Source organism: Sapajus apella, unplaced genomic scaffold (genome assembly GCF_009761245.1).
Source record: "Sapajus apella isolate SASKATOON/1434 unplaced genomic scaffold, GSC_monkey_1.0 scaffold447, whole genome shotgun sequence".
Classification (NCBI taxonomy): Eukaryota; Metazoa; Chordata; class Mammalia; order Primates; family Cebidae; genus Sapajus; species Sapajus apella.
In genome coordinates, this window is record NW_022437383.1 from 46015 (window position 1) to 59872 (window position 13858).

The 13858-nt window shown below is 55.7% G+C and overlaps 1 protein-coding gene across 4 annotated transcripts; it reads right to left on the reverse strand.

Annotated features, from left to right (window-relative positions):
- Nucleotides 1-1869: 1869 nt before the first annotated feature.
- On the reverse strand, nucleotides 1870-12243 carry LOC116545922 (U1 small nuclear ribonucleoprotein 70 kDa). 4 transcript variants are annotated; one of them, XM_032272332.1, is made up of 8 exons: nucleotides 12184-12243; nucleotides 11979-12041; nucleotides 8966-9047; nucleotides 6852-8321; nucleotides 5706-5807; nucleotides 3922-4024; nucleotides 2769-2856; nucleotides 1870-2687 (listed from the first exon to the last, which is right to left on the reverse strand). In XM_032272332.1, exons 6-8 carry the CDS (start codon nucleotides 3926-3928, stop codon nucleotides 2036-2038), a joined length of 747 nt encoding a protein of 248 aa, XP_032128223.1. In that variant the 5' UTR covers nucleotides 3929-4024; nucleotides 5706-5807; nucleotides 6852-8321; nucleotides 8966-9047; nucleotides 11979-12041; nucleotides 12184-12243; the 3' UTR covers nucleotides 1870-2035. The 4 variants fall into 4 exon arrangements, with proteins under 4 accessions (XP_032128223.1, XP_032128222.1, XP_032128220.1 ...); XM_032272331.1 differs by lacking the exons at nucleotides 3922-4024; nucleotides 6852-8321; nucleotides 11979-12041; nucleotides 12184-12243 and adding an exon at nucleotides 9409-9446; XM_032272329.1 differs by lacking the exons at nucleotides 3922-4024; nucleotides 6852-8321; nucleotides 8966-9047; nucleotides 11979-12041; nucleotides 12184-12243 and having other exon boundaries at nucleotides 5706-6813.
- Nucleotides 12244-13858: the final 1615 nt, after the last annotated feature.

Below are 13858 nucleotides of genomic sequence, written 5' to 3' on the forward strand. Positions count from 1 at the left end.
CTTTTTTTTTTTTTTTTTTTTTTTGGAGACAAAAGTCTTTGTTCTGTTACCCAGGCTGGAGTGAGGTAGCACGATCTCCACTCACCACAGCCTCCCCCTCCTAGGTTCAAGCGATTCTCGTGCTTTAGCTTCCCGAGTACCTGGGATTACTGGCGCTCCCTACCACGCCCAGCTAATTTTTGTATTTTTTAGTAGAGATGGGGTTTTGCTGTGTTGGCCAGGCTGGTCCCAAACTCCTGACCTCAGGTGATCTGCCCATCTCAGTCTCCCAAAGTGCTGGGACTACAGGTGTGTAGCCTCTGGCTAATTTTTGTATTTTTGGTAGAGATGGGGTTTCACCATGTTGGCCAGGCTGGTCTCTAACTCCTGGCCTCAAGTGATCCGACCGCCTCTGCCTCCCAAAGTGCTGGGATGACAGGCATGAGCCAGCATGCCTGGCCTCTTAGCCTGATTCCCTGTTGTGGCCTTACTCTGATATTCAGGCACCCTGGGCATCTCAAGCAGGGTCATTCCACCACGGTGGGCCCAGAACAGCATGGCTGCTGCAATCTCCCGGCAGTCAGTTCCTTGGCCTCCCAGTTACTGCATTCTGATGAGTTTCCTGGGGGTCTTGCAATGACAGTCAGCAGCTTGAGTTGGTGAATGCGTCTGGGGAGGTGCGAGGAGATTTGGGAGCTCAGTGCCCTCCTCTCCCGTTTTGTCAGTCCCAGCTGCCTGGCTGAACCTCTGTGAACTTGGCCCAGTGGAAGTCAGTCCTGCCTGGTCGTCTCTTCCCCATGCTAAATGGCAAAACATCCTCAAGGAAAAGGCAAGGGTAAGCGTGAAACACACCTGTGTGCTTACAGACCACACCCCCTCAAGCCTCATCAAAGCGGCTGCTCTACAGCACCTTTCCTAAGTTTCTGTCTACTGCCCAGCCTTTATGTAACCATGTTAGTCCACAATGGGCTTTTTGTAGCCAGTACTAGAAGTCCGTAGTTGCAGTATCTGGGATCTCTATGAAATATACTAATTAGAGATATCAAGTTCTTTTATTCCTAAGTCATTTCTTCCAAGATCAGTTTTTCTGTTTATCTTGTGGTCTCTGTTTTTCCTCAAATGTCTGAGTATCCTTAGTTGGTTAAACTGAAGCCATTAAAAAGCAGATTGCAATTCTGCGTGCCAGTCACAGACCCTCTTGAGTTATCAGGCTGAGACGCTTCTGAGAGACACCAACACGTCTGAACTTGGCTTTGCCTTGGCACCCCCGGCCCAGCTCCCAGGCATCCTGAGTGCCAACAGGGAGGCCAGCTGTACAGAGCTCTGCCTCTGGCCTCCCACCCTCGCTCTCCTGCAGCTGCAGCCTTGACCCTCTAGGGTTCTGCAGGGTGGACTGGCTTCTCAGCACTCACCAGACTCAAGTGTCCTCACCACCCTGTCTTTAATCTTTTGTCCAGGCATCTGCTTGAAATTTCAACTGCTGGTGGAACCTCTTCTGTGTTTCTGTTCGTTATTCCTGTCACTACGAAGTATGTGAGGCCCCGCCCACCCTTCCTGCTCCACCCCATCTCACCCGCAAGGTGTGTTCACATTCAAAACTGCTGCTTCCCCTGAGTAAAGGAGTCCCCTCCTAAATCCCTGCCCCCACCAAGGCAGGGGTATGGTCAGCTCTGAGGAATGTGTGGAAAAGGTGGAAAAAAAAAAAGAGGGTGAAAAACACAAGGGCGACAAGGAGCCCTAGAGAGGCCTCCTCACCCCACTTTCAACAGCTCTGGCTACCGGGCACAGCCAGCCTCAAGCTGTAACTACGCCCGGGAAACCAAACTAAGTAGGGCTATCGAGTCAGGGACAACCTTGCGGGGAAGACGGAGCAGTGAAGGAACCAAGGTGCCCAGTAGCAACAGGAAATTAATTTTATTTTTAAATCCAAGGGGCCAGAACAAATGAGACACCTACCCTTGGAGGACAAACTGAGGTGGCCAAGGTTGGGGGAGGGGATGACAGCAAGGGGGTGGGGCAGGAACGCGTCCAATCACAGCAGGTGGAGAGGACCGCTTCACTCCGGCGCAGCCTCCATCAAATACCCATTCTCCGGAGCCAGGTAGCTGTCGCCGCCCTCGGACTCCATGTACATGTCTCGGCTGTCGTTGCCCAGACCTTCCAACCCGTTGTCCTGGCCGCCGCCGCCCCCACCTCGGGCCTCATCCCTGCCCCGCTCACTGCCCCGCTCCCCCCGCTTGTGCTCGCGGTCACGGTCGCGGTCACGATCCCGGTCCCGGCGCCGCTCACGCTCACTCCGGTGGCTCCGCCGTCTCTCCCGGTCACGATCCCGGCCCTTTTCCTCTGGACCATCAGGGCCGTCAGGCCCGAGCTCCCCTGGAGGCCCGTCATCAGGTGGCGCATCACCCGCCTCGGAGGGCTCCGCCATGTCGCCACCGCCTCCACGCAGCTCCTCCTTGCGCTCCCGCTCCCGCCGGGCCCGTTCCCGGCTCCGACTGCTTCGCCGTTTCCGGTCCCGGTCCTTGTCCTTGCTCCGCTCCCTGGAGCGCCTCCGCTCCTCCTTGTCTCGACTCCGTGAGCGCCTCCTCCGGTCCCGAGAGCGGGAGCGTCGCCGTTCTCGCTCCTTGTCTCGCTCCCGGCTCCGCTCTCTGCGCTCCCGCTCGCGGTCCCGGTCCCGGTCCCTGTGCGGAAGCGGGGAGGGGCCGGGCCTGGATGAGGTGGGCAGACCTGTGTGATCGGGCTCCCCCGTGACCGCCCCCCGCCCCAGGACACCGGTCGCCCAATCTTACCTCTCATCGTAGCGGGAGGTGTCATCGCGGCCTGAATGCCGGATGTTCACATCAGCCCCTCCTCTTCTGGTACCACCGAGGCCTCCTCCTGGGGCAGGGCAGACGGACAGAGGGTGAGTCTAGGCAGGGGCAGGGCCCAGAGGAGCGGAAATAGGCAGCTCTGAGAGCAAAGGGCAGGAAGGCAGCCCTGGCTTAGTGTTCCCAGGGCCAGGTCCCTCCCGTGCAGTTCATCTCAGGCACTCCCATCACAAGACAACCACGTCTGCCGACACTGAGTAACCCACACAGAGCGTTCGCTGGGAAACAGCTGTTACTGGAACCCACCTCTGACCCCAAAGTGCACTTCACAGGCTTCTCAAAACGCTCCCAATCCTCCTCACCCTCACACAAAACCCAGGCCAATCATCTCTCCACCAGAAAATGTGCTCTGCTTGAAAGCCTTTGGTGGCATCCCCCAGCCTGAGGTCCAAATTCCGTCAACTGGTGGTAGAGGCAGCAAGAGCAGGCCCTGCCGGGGCCGCTGGCTCTGCGTGTCCCAGGCCTTTCCCAGTGTCCGCGCTCACCTTCTTCCTACCACAGTGTCTGCGCATTCTCCTCGCCCTGGACCGGCCTCCCCTTCCTTCTCTGGTGAACTCCCGCTCACCCTTAAGGCTAACCCAAGCATCCCTTCCTCGGGAAGCCGTTCCTGGCCATTCTACATACTCACAGTTGCAGAAAAACACTTCCTTTCCCCGGAGTTTCAGGTTTGCTACCTGTCTGAGTCCACCCCTACCTGCCTCTCAGACTGCAAGGCGCCGCCGGACCGCGCACGCGCTTGGCTCTTGCTCACGGTACCAGCAGGTGGCGCTGCAGCTAGTGTAGAAAGGTGGATGCGTATGTGTCAAGTGAATAAACGAACAGCCCCAAGGCACAGATGATAACCTCACTGTTCTGATGGGGAAAGGATCTCTGATCAAGTCACTGGCCCACAGCAAGGAAGGTGAAGAACTGGGCTGTCACTGCCGTCTGCTGCAGAACCTGCCTTCTCAAGCGCTCCTCCATCCCACACTGCCTGGAAAAGCTTCCGAGAGGCAGAGCTGAGTTGTGTACAGCAAAGAGGCTGTGGGGACACCAGGGAGACATTCATATAGGAAGCAGGCAGTGGGCCAGGCACCTGCCATGTCACAGGCACAGGGCAGCTAGACTAGCTTTTCCTCTTTCCAGGTCATGAACCAGCAGTGAGTCACATCATCAATCTGATGGGTTGCAACCAACAGCTTAAGAAACAAAACAGCACAATATACAATATACTTACTACACAGAAAAAACTGTTTCCTCAAGCTTTAGGTTGTAGTATTTCTGCGGGTGCACCAAGTCAAGATATTATTGGCTAACGCCAACAAAAAATGTGAATGCCAACTGCACTACAAGATTCTGAGATTCTGGAGAGACTCTAAGATTCCAGAATTCTCCCACCATGACAGGAAACAACAGAGGTATAAGAACCCACTCCACCCCAGAGACCAGAGTAAGCTAAGAACATGCCTGGTAAGCTCAGAGGCTCAGCAGCCGAGTGTGGTCTCCCTACCACAGTCGAATCCAGAGCGAGGACACAGGGCTGGGAGGCAGGACAGGAGCCCCGAGTGGCTACTACTGCCTGGCTGTCTGCCCAGGGACCATCTTCTTCTTCTCTGACAACTGTCACTCAGCTTTGCAGGATTCAGTCCTCAATAAGCATGCTTGAGGAACAGGACCCTGGGCCCAGGCCCATTACTGAGCCAGTCAGATGTGCCCACCCCGAAACAGAGACTCATCCAGGACTGAGTGTAAAGCTGGGGCCTGTGGCACGCTGCGCTGGGTCAGCGTGAGGAGGCACGGGACAGACCCAGCTGCATGGAGGCTAACGAGGCAGAAGCAAGCTGTGGGCAACCCAGCTTTTTTTTTTTTTTTTTTTGAGACAGTCTCGCTCTGTCGCCCCAGCTGGAATGCAATCGCACAATCTTGGCTCCCTGCAACCTCTCATCATCTCACTGCAACCTCTGCCTCCTGAGTTCAAGCAATTCTCTACCTCAGTCTCCCAAGTAGCTGGGATTACAAGCACCCACCATCATGCCTGGCTAGTTGTATTTTTAGTAAAGGGGTTTCACCATCTTGGCCACACTGGTCTTGAACTCCTGACATCAAGATCCACCCATCTTAGCCTCCCAGAGCGCTGGGATTACAGGTGTGAGCCACTGCGCCCAGCCTGGCCACCCCAGCTCTTAACAGCTTCAGCTACCAGGTCCTCTTAGGTCCACAGCCATCACATACCTCTCAGCTCCAAAGGATGCCCATGATTCTGTACCAACAGGACCCTTTACGTTTCAGGAAGCTCAAGTGTATTTCTAACACTTGCAGCCAAACTGACCTTGCCTGAGACAGCGAATGACAGTGAAGGAGCCTGAATGCAGAAGGCTCAGAGGGCAGAGGCTGCCTCTGTGTAGCTCTTGACTAGAAGCACGGCACATGACTGGCGATCAAATACGTACTTGCTGAATCAGTAAATGAGCGAACAAGAGCAAGAGCAAGCAGCAGAAGCAGATGAGCAGGTGACATTTACAACCCCAGCATGTGTCACTGCCAGGCTGGGTACCTAGTACACTGAACTGAGTGAACTCGGGGTTATTTCCTCTAGGAGGAGAACAATGAGACAGAAGAGGGACCCCCCCCACCCCGCCAACTAGCAAGTGCGAACAGCAGCATGTAGGCTGAGGCCTCTCCAGGCTGGTGCCCCTGCTCCTCACAATAACCTACAACGAGGAGGCAGGCGGCTGCAGGAAATGTGATGGCCATGAAAGCTGGAGATGAGGAGACAGGAGCGGTGAGCCAGCAGGAGACAGAGAAACAGGAGGCAGTGGAGGAGAACAAGGCCACTAGGCCGAGGACCCCGAGAGCCCAGCGTGGGCAGGATGTGCTCACCTAGCCGCCGGGGCCTCCAGCCCTTCACGGTCCGGCCCCTCTCCACATCCACAAGGACCCTCCTGCCATCAATCTTCTTGCCGTCTGCGTGTTTGTAAGCGGCTGTAACAGATGTGGGGAGAGGGAGGGGAGAAGAGTCCCCAGAGGGTCCTCTAGTCAGGACAGGCCCAGGTCTACAGCATCCCCACCCTGTGTCCCCATCATCACGCACTCGCACACGCCCACCAGACAGCCAGGCAACTGACAGCCAGACCAACCCTCTCCCAAACCGGCGAGGGGCCTGCTCCATCTCAGTGTCTGCTTCCTCTCAGCACCCCAACCAGTCGTGGCTGGGGGAGATGTCCACCCTCACCCGCCACCCTCTGGGCTCCCAGGTCCTTCCTATCCCACACGATGGAGCAGCCCCCTCCCACCAGGGCGGCCAAAATTGCTGCAAAGAAACTGAAGGTTAACTCCACGCTGGACTCTGCTGTGGGGGAGGGGGCTCCTCCACAACCCCAAGCATGCACCCTGAGACACCATGCCAGGGCAGGAGGCCCAGCTGGGACGCTCCGCACCCCAGACCACACCGGTTTTGTTTTTGTTGGAGGGGGGTGAGTGGGGGGAACAGACATGAGAACAGAAAATGAACCAGAAGGGGGTGGGAGAAATCTTCAGGAAATGGCAGGGAGCAGAGAGGCGGGTTATACACTCCCAGGGGGCCTGGAGGGGCCCCTGCAGCCGGGGAGAGGGGCAGTGGAGGAAGCATGGGGAGCCGTGCGGTGCTACCGAGAATCCCTGCCTTACCTGAGACGACTGACCCTGCCTCCCCCCAGCCCCGCCCCATCTCGCTCTCCACAACCCTGGCTCAACATGTGCTGGGAGCAAACCCCAGCCTGAGCCTGCCATGAAAGGGGAGTCGGGAGTCATAGAGGGGAGATGGGGGAGGGGCTCACTGCTGTTCTCGGGCAGGGCTCAGCAGAGGGCAAACCTGAGGCACTGGCCTGTGATCACACGGGGATGTCGGGAAGGCCAAAAAGTCCCTGTTCCCCCACCCAGCCCTGGCCTAGGGGGGGGCTGTCCTCAACCAACCATAATACCCTGCCCCACCCCAGCCCGCTCCCCCCCCAAATAACAACCAGAGGAAGAGAAAAAGGTGCCATTTACCGATGCCGGCCTTGCGGGTGTCCAAACCGAGCGGGATGGGGGGGGGCTCGGCAACTCCTGGGGGCCTGGCGAGGAGGCGGGCTTCCCGGGGGGGGGGACACGGGACCGCTTACCTGGAGCCCCCAAGCTTACCTGAGCACGCGCACAGACCCCACACCCACCACCATGGGGTCAGCTAAAGCTACAGGGAGGGGAAGTGGGGATTCTAGGGAGCCAGGAGAGGAAGAGGAACCACATCTCCTGTACCACCTGGAGACAGGCAGAGGAAGTGGTGGACCCCAAAGAAATCTCAAGGAGGCCTTACAGTGGGGAGACGAGGATTGCCACCCAAGCTGGGAGCTGGAAAGCCCTAGACTATAGTGTGTCAATTTCCAAAGAAGGCAGGGAGGCCTCAAACACCTGTCCGCCCTTAGCAATCCCCAAGTCACACTGAACTAGGCACACAGCCCGCCACCCAGAGGACCAGGAGTGGCTTCTCCACCTCCAACTCCATGCTCCCTCCCACCAGCTGCCTCTGCAGAGGCTGGCACGCAGGGGTCCAGGAGATGGTGCTGCCAGTGCTCTGAGGAGGGGCCGCTTGGCCCCTGAACCCACAGGAGGGGAGTGGGGAAAGGCATTTAAGGACCAGGATCAAAGTCAAGCGAAGGAACCCCGCTTGGGTTCAGAGTCCCAAATCCCAAGAGGCCCAACCCGGGAAGAACAGCAAAGAAAACATGTGATTGTGTTCGTCTAGGCCTCTCTCTCTTTCCCTCTCTCTGAAGTCTCTAGACAGTGGAAGGTTCTTTAGTTAAAACCTACGACACCTTCAGCTGCTGGCAACTTACCCCTTGGTCCCTCCCACACCCCAAGCCCCAATTCCATGCACTTTGGGGAGCTCGTGACCACCTCTGGAGAGCGGCTGGACACCACAGCCAGCCCCCTTGGGAGGCTTCAACCACAGTAAGGAAGACAGGAAGGGGGCAGAGCACCCCCAAACTAGCAGCCAAAAAGATTCTCCAGGGCCAGCACAGTGGCAGCCCCACAGAAAGCACGGGGGCAGGGAGGGAAGGCGGAAGGGTTCCAGTGGAGCCCTGGCCTGGTGCCCTGCCCTCGGTTTTCCCGCCACCTCACCGCTGACATCGCAAAGCCGGGTCATTAGAGGCCGGGTGGAGCCCAAGCGGAGAGGCTGCTGCCTTTCCCACCGGGTTCATCCTTCCCCTCCTTCGATCAGCAAGATTCTCAGAAAGCATACGGATCGGGGCAGGAGGGACAAAGGGCACCCAAACAAGGAAAGGGCTGTGGGTGCGGGGAGGCTGCGGGGGCAACTGGGGCGGGAGGAGGGGTGCCTCGCTGCTCCTGAGCTGCCTGGCTAAGCTGGGCTGGTGTGCGGTGCTGAGTGATCTTACCCATGATACAAACCCTTATACCAACCATACACTGAGGTGTTGTAAGGGGAGCGTAAGCATCAGCTGCAAGCCAGCTGCGTGGTGGCTGCAGTGACAATAAGAACAGTCAATTAATACGGCGGCCCCTGGACACGCCGCAGCCCTGCCCACCCTCCCCCACCCATCCCTGCCCCTGTGGACGCCGCGGCAGCCTCAAAGGGGGCTTTGGAACTGCAGGGGCAGGCGCTCAACATGCCTATCACCCCACTGCCCGCTGAGGAACAGGGTGGGGGGGCCAGAGCTGGGGAGGCGGAGGGTTGGGTGGCCCAGCCCCAGTTCTACTGGGGGGGAAGAGAGGGCAAGTTCAAAGGCCAGTCCTCACTGGCAACCTGGCCGCCCCCAACTCCAGTGGGGGGGGATAATGGGGAGAGGCTCCCCCAAAATCCGACCCCTCCCCCCACCTCCGGCTGGCCCCGGCCCCCCACCCAGTTCCCTCTTTGCCCCTGAGGTTCAACGTGTGACACTTACCTCCCCAGGTTCACACACACACACGTTGTGGGGGATTTGGTTTTTGTTTTTTAAAAAACACGTATATAAAAAAAAAAAAGATATATCAGAAACAGAGGGAGGAGGAGAAGAGACATCGCTAATGTCAGGTGTGGCAGGGTGGGGAGGGGACAGACTGGGAAGGGCTGGGGCAGCAGAGAAGTGAGAGGGTCAGAGGGCAGCGCTGCGGCGGGTGGTACTCACAGTGCATGTCCCGCTCGTGTTCATACTCGATGAAGGCATAGCCGCGGGGCTTTCCCGACCGCTTACTGTACACCATGTGGATCTGTGGGCGCGGGGACAGGGCTGAGTCCCGCCACAGGGCAGCTCCGCCCCAACCACCCCACAACAGCCTGCACAACAGGCCCAGGGCCGGGCGAGGCCTCAGACCCTCTGTCCTTCAAGATCCCCAAGTGACTTATGATCTAATGGCAGGAGCAGAGGGCACAGAGGTGACTTCCTGGAGAAAATGACACTTAAGCTAAGACCTAAAGACCGAACAGGGATGAAGGGACAGTGAGGTGTCTGCCTCAGCCTCCCGGGTAGCTGGGATTACAGGTGTGCACCACCACACCTGGCTAATTTTTTATATTGTTAGTAGAGATGGGGTTTCACCATGTTGGCCAAGCTGGTCTCAAACTCCTGACCTCGTGATCTGCCCGCCTCGGCCTCCCAAAGTGCTGGGATTACAGGTGTGAGCCACTGCGCCCGGCCAGGGACAGGGGAGTTCTAAGAGAAAAAGAAAGGACGTGTGCACAGCCAGGGAGGCCTAAGAGAATGTGGCACACTAAGGATGGGTCCCATGTGAGGATGGCAGCAAGGGAGGGGGAGGGGAGATGTGAGATGGAGGTCCACAAGGCCACACAGCTTGAGGAAGGGCCCTAGAAGGCCAGGCAGTCACACCTGGACCTGTCCTAACGTGCTAGGGACCCATGGGAGGCTGTGTGCAGAGGAGACAGGGTCAGCTCTGGATGGCAGAAAGACCCCCCTGGGACCACGTCAGGGAGAACAATGGGAAGGGCAGGGCTGTTGACACAGAGGAGGCCAGAATGATGCAGGGAAGGTTTCTGGGAGGTGACAGCATTTGAGCTGGTCCCTAAAGGATGGCTACCAGTTGTCAACCAATCCAACTCACATCATGGATGAGCTCACCTGGTCCTAGGACTTGAACCTGGGACCCCACAGCCTCCAAAACCCAACTGAGATTCCTGACTCGAATGGGATCAAAGGGATGAGGGCAGGGCCAAGGTTGTCACTGGACTGTGCAGGGCATAACGACGCGTGTGCCGTGTTTATATACGTGTGTATATATACACACACACAGGCACAAGCCACCACACTTGGCTAACATTTTGTATTTTTAGTAGAGACAGGGTTTCACCATGTTGGCCAGGCTGGTCTCGAACTCCTGATCTCTGGTGATCTGCCTGTCTCAGCCTCCCGAAGTGCTGGGATTACGGGCATGAGCCACCACACCCAGCCTACTTTTTTTTTTTTTTTTTCCTCCTTTTGTGGAGGACGGGGTCTCACTATATTGCCCAGGCATGTCTTCAATTCCTGGGCTTAAGCTATCCTCCTGCCTTTGCCTCTCGAAGAGCTGGGATTACAAGAGTGAGTCATTGTGCCCGGCCTGACGCATATAAACACACACACACACACACACACACACACACACACACACACACACACACATATTTTTTTGAGATGGAGTCTCACTCTGTCATGTCACCTAGGCTGGAATGCAGTGTCGCAATCTTGGCTCACTGCAACCTCTGCTGCCCGGGTTCAAGTGATTCTCCTGCCTCAGCCTCCCAACTAGCTAGGACTATAGAGCATGCCACCAAGCCTGGCTAATTTTTTTATTTTTAGTAGAGACAGCGTTTTGCCATGTTAGCCAGGATGGCCTCGATCTCTTGGCCTAGTGATCCACCCACCTCGGCCTCCCAGAGTGCTGGGATTACAGGCATGAGTCACCGCACCCAGCGGTGACATAAATATTGTTTAAAAATGTATCAGAAATAGAGGAAGGGCCGGGTGCGGTGGCTCAAGCCTGTAATCCCAGCACTTTGGGAGGCCGAGGCGGGTGGATCACGAGGTCAAGAGATCGAGACCATCCTGGTCAACATGGTGAAACCCCGTCTCTACTAAAAATACAAAAAATTAGCTGGGCATGGTGGTGCGTGCCTGTAATCCCGGCTACTCAGGAGGCTGAGGCAGGAGAATTGCCTGAACCCAGGAGGCAGAGGTTGCGGTAAGCCGAGATCGCGCCATTGCACTCCAGCCTGGGTAACATGAGTGAAACTCCATCTCAAAAAAAAAAAAAAAAAAAAGAAATAGAGGAAGGAGGAGAACAGACACAGCTAATGTCAGTTTTTGTGCTGGATGGCCTCAGATTCTTACTACTGCCCAGTGAAGACATTTGTCTCCCACTTTAGATAAAGAAAATCAGGCAGAGAGCACTTAAGTAGCTCAAAAGAAATCAGTAACAAAGTCTTCCTCTAAAACAAGAATCAGATACATATTCTGCAAAGACCTAGACAGTAGATTATTTCCAGCGTTGACAGCCTTATATTCTGTTGTAACAACCCAAACCTGCCTTACAACAGTAGCAGCCAGGCTGGGCGTGGTGGCTGATGCTTGTAATCCCAGCACTTTGGGAGGCCAAGGCCCGTGGATCACAAGGTCAGGAGTTCAACACCAGCCTGGCCAACACAGTGAAACCCCATCTCTACTAAAAATACAAAAATTAGCTGCACGTGGTAGTGGGCACCTGTAATCCCAGCTACTCAGAAAGCTGAGGCAGGAGAATCACTTGAATTCGAGAGGTGGAGGCTGCAGTGAGCCAAGATTGCGCCACTGCACCCCAGCCTGGGCAACAGAGCTAGACTCTGTCTCAAAAAAAAAAAGGGCAGCCAAAGACAATGTATGAACAAACAGCTGCCCAGCTGAGCCAATAAGACTTTATTTACAAGCAGTAAGTCTGTAGTTTGCCAGCCCCTGCTCTAAACCAGGCACCAGCAGTCACTACAGTCATTACTTCTCATCTGACTCCTGCTCCCCAAGGCCTGCTGCATGGAGATTCACTCAGGATGCTTCATCCCAGGCCCTGAAATGCTGCGCGCCTGGCTCAGGGCTGGGACCTCGCCCCCTCCCTTTCAGGCTACAGCCCTCCTCCACGCACCCCCCCCATTCAAACACCCTGACCCACTTCACTTACTCTTTTGATGGGTCCATACACCTCAAACTCTCTCCGGAGCTTGGATTCTGTTGTGTCATAGTTCTACAAGGAGATGGAGATGACGTTAAATGGGAAAAGGGAGATACCCCTGGAACATTCCCTGGGACCTAGCCTATTTGCCCTTTGTCCCAGACCCAGGTGCTCAGCAGTCTGGGGTTCCAGGGGCTGGGAGCTGGGGACTTACCACTCTCGCCACAAAGAGAGTCTTGAAGGCATCCCCCTGAGCATTGGGATCATTGTGGGGGTCCCCTGTGTAGGACGAAAGGAATTTTGTAAGCTGAAGATGTCCACGGTCTCAGGTAGCAAAACAAATACAGATGGGCAGAGGCCAAAAAGAAAAAGAAGGCACTGGGAGAGGCCCCTAACTGGAGGAACACGGTGGTGACCTGGTGACTTTGAGCATGTCCCTCTCTGAACCTGTTTCTCTAAGGCACAGTAGCCTTTATCAGAGTGGCTGAGAGATGAGAATCCAGGCTGCTGAGGGGAGGAGGTAAGGCTGACTTCAAGCTGACAGGATGTAGCAGGCCCAACTACCATTTCAGACCTACAGAAGCCACGAGGGCCCCATAGCTCCCAGATGCAAGGTGATCCAAACAGTAACAGCCCAAAAGCGCCTCCCTGGAGATGCAGCTGATGCCCCCAGGTTCTGAGCTCCCGCCATTAGCAGAGCCACACTGCCACCCACTGGACACAGACTGCAACTACAGTCCACAGGAAAACCTGAGACCTAGCAGCCCCAAGGCTACGAATGAGAGCCAGGAGAGCCAAGCTTACCTAAGGCCTGCTTTCCCGTGTGCCCTGTGTCTCTAAAAGAAACCCAGGAACTGACAAGCATCGGATCAGATTCTCACTCCAGCCCCATTACTGTGAAGCAAACTGTCCTATCTGGCTACTGAGGAATAACAATCCCCAAAGAGAAGAGCCAGGAGTCTCCTAAGAAACCACATCCACAGGTGATTCTGCTGGGTCAGGCCTGGGAATGAGTCCTTTTCACCAAATGCCATGGCCCCAGCACATAATGACCCTGACTGCTGCCAGGCTCTCAGGACACTCTGCCCTTTCTTCCTTGGTACAGTGTCCCCTCAGAAGCCGGCACATTCTGGGAGAATGTGAGTAACAGTGACCCATTTATGCCGGAGGGTACAACTTTCTGACCTGCAGACTTGAAAAAGCAGACCTTGGCAATGATCTTGAGCAGCAGGATATAAATAACTCCCACATACTTAGCGTTCCAATAATGGAACACTAGGCATATAATTTACTGAGCACATACTATGGCCCAGACAGTGCTGGACACTGAAACTTAATTATTACTACTTTGTAAATGGAAGCAAAACAGAACAAACTCAAGACACAGAAAAGGGAGGTGGTCAAAGTGGCAAAGGGCGAGGCCAACTTGCCCTCCCAGCCCAGGCATTCACATTACTAGGCTCCTGCCCCAAGTCCCCGGGTGCTACCTTTCAGGAAGACAGCAGGTGTTGCCAGAAGCTAGAGAAATAAAGTCTCAGATTTGTTTCTTATGAGAGGATTCAACTACAAGCCTAAACTAAAGTCAAGATGACTTTAAGGAATGCTTCAAAAACCAGTAGCCTGAGCCACAATTTAAGGGAATCACTATATAGGACGGATGGAAACATCTGAAAACTACTCCACCTCGGCGTGCTCCCTACCCACTCCTCGAAGTTCCTTGCCAGGCCGGGCACGGTGGCTCACGCCTGTAATCCCAGCACCTTGGGAGGCTGATGAAGGCAGACCACATGAGGTCAGGAGTTTGAGACCAGCCTGACCATCATGGAGAAACCCCGTCTCTACAAAAAAAAAATTACCCAGGCATGGTGGTGGCATGTGCCTGCAGTCCC